Source organism: Dendrobates tinctorius, unplaced genomic scaffold, assembly GCF_039654945.1.
Source record: "Dendrobates tinctorius isolate UK_male_01 unplaced genomic scaffold, ASM3965494v1 ptg000012l, whole genome shotgun sequence".
NCBI lineage: Eukaryota > Metazoa > Chordata > Amphibia > Anura > Dendrobatidae > Dendrobates > Dendrobates tinctorius.
Genome location: NW_027361680.1, coordinates 14,010,269 through 14,017,500, shown reverse-complemented (window position 1 = coordinate 14,017,500; position 7,232 = coordinate 14,010,269). Strand labels below are relative to the sequence as shown.

Here is a 7,232-nt window from a genome sequence, read left to right as displayed (position 1 = left end):
TAAGCACGCTATTAGTGAGACAGTGGTCTGCATTGATCAATCTTATTACAAAGGTTTCCCAATAAGTGCTATAGTAGATTGATTTACCACAGAGGGCTTCACGATTCCAGAGAACTGGAGTGGCTACAGAGCATATAGTAATTGCTATAAATCTGCTTAATTAGCGGGTTCTGCATCTCCTATAGATCTTACTGATGTTTTCTGAGAGTAAAAGGGATTGTCCAACTTTTTGTTTTTCTTTCTTCTTGTCAAACCATAGAATGCAAATGATGTAGTAAAACACCCTCTGCTCCAGTTCCACCCCTCCCGTGGTCCTTGTGGTGTTTGTGTGTGTTGTTGTTTTTTTTGTTAGCTGTCTTGCAGAGATGACGTTTGGACTATGTGGATGATCTCTCACTAGCCTCCGCAGTAATGGTAGCACGGTTGCACTTGACAACTGAGGCCATTGACTTCTGCAGGTATATGAGGGTAATAAAAACATCATTAGTGTTTATTAATGCAGAACCGCTATGAAGGATTGTCAGAACCGTCTGAGCAGTAGGCAATTTAGAGATTTATTTGCATGCTTGTCCTGCTTTCTAACTATTTAAAGAAATCTTGGCCAATCTCTATAAATAGGTATATGTTATCTTTAGCATGGGCCATCGATATTATATTGGTGTCTTGCTACATCTTTACCCACAGCGGAATGAAGAAAAGTTATGAAACCACTATCTGGTACTGGTCTCCTGGGTCATCCTAGGTGTCACAATTCTATATATTTTCCAGATTCCCACATTGTGTCAATTTACTAAAAAGTAGAGAGATGACAAAAGCATGTGAGGTTGTTTTTGTGTTGTCTTTTTTCTAATATGCTATTTCAGCTCTATGTTAGCTAATATCCCCATTCCTTGCTTAGTGTCATTGTATTTGTGTGTTATCCTCCTCTGTTTGCACACTCTATAATGAATGCCACAGAGACTTTGATAATGAGGTGTCATCTCAGGGGATACAATCTAGCTGCTGAATGGTAAATTATTCCATTGTCACTCGAGAGGTTTTGACTGACTTAATGTATTTTAATCACATAATTGTATGGCATGACCTTTACTTTCTTGATACAGGGGTACAAAACCTTCATACAATCCTCAAATAAGGTTTTGTGAACAAGGCCGATTTGTAGAAGACTTTGTAAACCTGGTCCATTGAACACTAATTGATTTCATTCCCTATCCATTTCCTCATAGGGGCATATGGGTGTTGAAAAGGGAATGCAAGTTCAGAGCCTGTCTATTAGGCTATGCGGAGAGGTAATATTAAAGGGAAACTGTCCGGTCTCCCAGGCCCTCCAATCCATCAGTATTCGCTTATTTATGAGTAAATTCCGTGCCTAGTCTGCACTGTATAATGTTTTACTGTAAAAAAATATTTTTAAAGGCATTTATATCGTCCCCGTTTGCAATGCTAATGAGGGCTTTGACTAGTCAATGGGGAGTTAGTTGCCCCAGACTAGTCAGCCCTCTTTCCATTTATCACACCCCTGTGGGCCTGGTAACATAATTTACAGGAGTTGTCATCATCACCAGCTCTTGAAAACGTCGAGCATCCGGGTATGTGCTTCCCGGCTTCAGATGAGCACATGACCGGAAGCCGTCTTAAGATCTTCCAGTCTTGCGCAGTGCACCTTTGAACCTGGAGAACCGTGTACCCGGCTGCAGAGGTGAAGTGATGCTACCGAAATGTGCGTGAGGTTTGCCGGAACAGGCAATGACCACAGCTCCTTGAAATTATATTATCAGCCCCACAGGGGCGTGATAACATGGAAAGAGGGCTGACTAGTCTGGGGAAACTTAGCACCCCATTGACTAGTCAAAACTATAGCAAACGGGAACAATATAAGTTCCTTTTTAAACCTAATTTTTACAGAAAAATTTTTCAGGGCTGGTTCGGCAGGGAATTTACTCATAAATAACTGAATGCTGCTGGGTTGGAGGGCATGTGGGAGATGCCTGGTTCTCTTTAAGTGGGTCTCCCACCCTGGAGGAATGTGCATCGCCCAGTGGAAGTGTGTGGCAGCATTCCCTGGCAATATTAGTTATTGCATTCACCTCTTTCTTCTGCAGGGAATCATGTATTTAACTAAGCATATAAAGGTTTTAGTTAGCTATGGGCTAGTTTTATGATGCTTCTACCTGTCCCTGATTGTTGCACCAAGCATTATTGTTGGCTCAGTAATGACAATGTTTGCTTGTGTTTTGGTAAATTTTCATATTTAAACATTTAATTGTATTTTGTTTCTTCTCAGTCCGCAGAGTTTGGTATTTTGCCGGTATCTTTAAGCCATGCTCGTGATGCTTTTTTGTTTGGACGTTTGGTAGAAAGTCTTCTGGAACATGTAAAAGAGCAATGTAGGTTTGTTTTTTTGTTGTTGTTTGTGTGTATCTGTAACATACTTATCACATCACTGATGTTGATGGGCCAACCCGAACAGTAAAGTTCGGGGTCCGTACCGAACACCTGTTCGGGAGCGAACCCTGAACATTGACTTCTCCACGAAGTCAGTGTTACTGTTTGGGTCCAGCACCCTGAACTTCGGGTGTTTCCCACTCTGGCATCTGCATGAGAGCACTAGAAACATCGGCGGCTTTAATCGGTGGTAAGATTGCCTCTGGTCAGAGCGCCATGAGCTGTGACCGGCGGTAAAAAGTTTGTCGCCCGTCACAGAGGCATAGGCTGATAGGAGTACTATTCCCATCAGCCTATACCTGCTGTTTCTAATAACATTAGTTTATGGAAGTATTCATCAGCCTGCACCTGTGCAATAAATAATTTTTATTTTTTTATTTTTTTTTTTTTTTAAATGATGTGGAGTCTCTTCTATTTTTGATAACTAGTGCAGGAAAAACTCAATCCTCAGCTGACAGTTTTAATCTGACTGGTTATCAAGAATAGAGCAGTCCCCACACAGGTTTTTTTTTTTTTAATTTAAAAAAAAAAAAACAGCGTGGGGTCTCCCCCAACAGTTTTGACAACCAGCCAAGCTAAAGCCAACAACTTGGGGCTGATATTCTCAGGCTGGTAAGGGGCCATGGATATTGGGGGCCCCCCAGCTGCCCTGGAAAAGGCGTATCTATTAGATGCACCATTTTCTGGGCCTTTTGTCCTGATCTTATCACTTACCCTGATGTGGTGGCAAATGGGGTTGATGCCACCTGACAATGCAAAGGTGACCCCCAAGCCCATAGGTAACCAGTGTAATGACTGGCACAAGGTAGAGGCATCGGTATAACGATTGGTGAGGAATATGATCCTGTTGCAGCATTCAAAACCGATTGGAGAGAGGAGTTTGGTAAGAGGGAGACTGATTAGTTGAGAGTTACAATAGTCCAGATGAGAATGAATAAGAGAAACAATAAGAGTTTTTGCTGAGTCGAAAGTAAGAGAGTCAAATTGTAAAAATGTTTTTGAGGTGCAGATAACAAGAGCGAGCCAGTGATTGGATGTGGGGGGTGAATGAAAGTTCAGAATCAAGTATGACCCCAAGACAGTGGGTATGTTGCTTGGGAGTAATGATGGAACCACACACGGAAATGGCAATGTCAGGTCAGTAGACGGAGGAAACACAAGGAGTCCAGTTTTTGACAGGTTCAGTTTCAGATAGAGGGAGGACATGTTGTTAGAGACGGCTGTAAGACAATCACTGGTGTTTTCTAAAAAGGCAGGCGTGATATCAGGAAAGGTATATAATTGGGTGTCATCAGCATAGAGATGGTACTGAAAACCAAATCTACTGATTGTTTGTCCAATAGGGGCAGTATACAAAGAGAAGAGGAGGGGTCCTAAAACCGATCCTTGAGGATTGGGTTAATTTAAATGATTAAATGTCTGTTTTATGTCAAACTAGCTGAAGAGCCCGAGGTTGCCTGGACATAGTAACTAACTGTGGTTAGTTATAACAAATTATAATTTTTAAATTGCACATAAATTGTCGCTTTATGTCATCTTCTCCTGTATATAGTGTATATCTGTTACCTCAGCAAATTAACTGCTAGAATGTCAAAGGTCTGTAATTGCTGGAAATGGAGCATTCTTTCATGAAAGCAAAGTTTGAAGGAGAAAATTATTATTTCAAGTAAAAATCTTTTTTTCGAACCTTGTCAATGTCTGGACTAGATTTTAAAGTCATTTGGCAACTCGTGATTAATAAAAGAGTGAGTTTTCATGGAAAACACAAAATTGTCTGGGTGACCCCCAACTTTTGAACGGTAGTGTACCTGTATGTCATCTCCCCTGTATACAGTATATACCTTTATGTCATCTCCCTTGTTTATAGTATATAGCTGTATGTCCTCTCCTCCTGTATATAGTGTATACCTGTGTCATCTCCTCCTGTATGTAGTATATACCAGTGTCTTCTCTATATAGTATTTACCTGTATGTCATCTCCCCTGTATACAGTATTTACCTGTATGTCATCTCCCCTGTATACAGTATTTACCTGTATGTCATCTCCCCTGTATATAGTATATAGCTGTATGTCATCTCCTGTATGTAGTATATACCTGTGTCATCTTCTCTATATAGTATATATCTGTATGTCATCTCCCCTCTATATAGTATATAGCTATATGTCATCTCCTCCTGTATATAGTGTATACCTGTGTCATCTCCACTGTATATAGTATATACCTGTATGTCATCTTCTCGATATAGTATATACCTGTATGTCATCTCCTCCTGTATAAAACAAAAAGCAAAAAACACAAATATCCTGAACTAAAAAGTAAAAAATATACTGCAAATGATGCATAAAGGTAATAATAATAAGGGTATTTAGTAAACATAATTTTGATCAAAATGTACAAGCCATCCCGCCACGTCACGGCAACCCTTGTGGGACAGTCCCTACTCTAGTATTTAAAACCTTTTCACTTGCCAAGTGGCGTGAATGTGAATAAGGGTCGAGCGGCTGAACCACTAGTAACAGCTTAGGCCAGACTGGATGGCTTTCCCAGCTCAGAAAGAGGGCGGTCACACCCATATATGCACTGAATGCACAATGAAATGAATAAAAAACAAATCTGAACTGAGAAAAGTAAGTTGTTTATGCACAATGTAAGTGCATATTAACACATGACCATTAACCAGAGAAAACAAAAAGCAAAAAACACAAATATCCTGAACTAAAAAGTATGTAGTACTAGCTGAAGAGCCCGGCGCTGCCCGGGCATAGTAACTAACTGTGGTTAGTTATAACAAACTATAATTATCCTCCATCCCATAGTCGAGTGCCCATATACCCATCACACATCCTTCATCTCATAGTCCCTTGCCCATATACCCATCACACATCCTCCATCCCATAGTCCCATGCCCATATACCCATCACACATCCTCCATCCCATAGTCCCATGCCCATACACCCATCATACATTTTCGCCATCCCATAGTCGAGTGCCCATATACCCATCACGCATCCTTCATCCCATAGTCGAGTGCCCATATACCCATCACACATCCTCCATCCCATAGTCGAGTGCCCATATACCCATCACACATCCTCCATCCCATAGTCGAGTGCCCATATACCCATCACACATCCTCCATCCCATAGTCGAGTGCCCATATACCCATCACACATCCTCCATCCCATAGTCCCATGCCCATATACCCATCATACATATTTCCATCCCATAGTCAAGTGCCCATATACCCATCATACATATCCGCCATCCCATAGTACAGTGCCCATATACCCATCACACATCCTCCATCCCATAGTCCCGTGCCCATATACCCGTCATACATATCCACCATCCCATAGGCCCGTGCCCATATACCCATCATTAGAGTTGAGCGACTTTTGTTTTTTTAGGGTCGAGTTTCGTTTCGTGAAACCCGACTTTTCCAAAAGTCGGGTCGAGCAAGATCGTCCGATTATAGGGAAAAGTCGGGGTCGTCACGAAACCCAATGTAAGTCAATGGGGAATAAAAGTCAGCAGTGAGAGGAGGACAGGAAACACACCTACAGTGCCCATTTGAATGCCAAAAGCATCAATTCTTCTTACTTAAGCTTGTCAACCTTAATTAACTTCATAATACAAGTTACGCACTGAAAAATGGGGGTTATTTGGCTAAAGTTGTGGGGGGGTAGGGCTGGCTCCAGGTTTTCATGTGCCCTGGGCGAAAGAGCGCCCCTTTAACACATACCACAACTCGTCATGCTCCGATACAGCAGAGAAATAGCGGTATAGTACAATGAAAAATACTTCACTTTTTACATCTCATGACGAGGCCCATCTATTTCTCCATACAGAATCATTGGTCCCATATAATGTTTGAAACAGTATATGATGAGCTCCACATAATGCTACAGTATATGTTGGTCCCCATGGATGAAGCTCCACTGTCTTATGGGCCCAAATAATGCTCCAAACATAATGGGCCCCATTTCTAATGCTCTAGTGTATAATGGGCCCTGTAAATGCTGCTCCAGTGTCTGATGTCCACCTTTGGAATGTTCCAGTGTATGGTGGGCCCCATCTATCATTCTCCAGAGTATAGTGCTCCCCAAAAATTGCTGTCCCAACATTGAAAACAATCAAATAAGTCTCCTCGCTAGGGAATCCCTGTACTAGTCTGGACTCCTCGTCGTCCCCATCTTCCATCTCACTGCACAGTATTTCAACCTTGCAAGTGCTGTGATCCTGAGCAAGCATGGGGGGCCCACTCGTTGGCGACGGCACTGGCACAGGGCCCCTGATAGTACGGTGGTGTGTCTGATGGCGGGTGGGCCGAACCTGCACTTTCATCTGCAGCTTCCTCTTTGTCACCGTGTAAGATGGAACTGTATATGGGAAGGGTAACCTGAGTTTCATCAGGGTCAGATTCAGGCCGTGTAGCGTGCGAGGGGAATGTAGTGGTCTGGGTCAATGTACCAGCAGATTCATCGAGCAGTGGCTGGGCATCAGTGCACTTGTGTCGCCCCCATGTGTACGGTCGCCACAGTGGCATTACCTTCCTCCTAGGGAGTGTGATGTCATGCTTGGGAGCAACGAAGGATCTCTCTAGCAGGTTAACTGATTGGGCGGCGTTATTCCCACGAGTCATGACCCTCCAAACATTGTTCATGAAGGCAAAGTGTTTGTTTGTTTTACGTGGGCAGTATGGTTGCAAAGCTGAACCTTAAAGGAATGTCCAGAAGGGCACCACCAGGAGTGGAGCCTACGGTTTAATTCGACTCCACTTGGGAA

General features: G+C 42.6%; 1 protein-coding gene across 3 annotated transcripts in view; it reads left to right on the top strand.

Moving 5' to 3' along the window:
* The window catches only part of SCYL3 (SCY1 like pseudokinase 3), a 268,034-nt gene that overhangs the window by 21,889 nt on the left and 238,913 nt on the right, over positions 1–7,232 (top strand). For all 3 annotated transcript variants that reach the window (XM_073558008.1, XM_073558007.1, XM_073558006.1), the window contains exon 4: positions 2,285–2,387. In XM_073558008.1, coding sequence (XP_073414109.1) covers positions 2,285–2,387 — 103 coding nt within the window. The remainder of the gene's footprint in view (positions 1–2,284; positions 2,388–7,232) is intronic.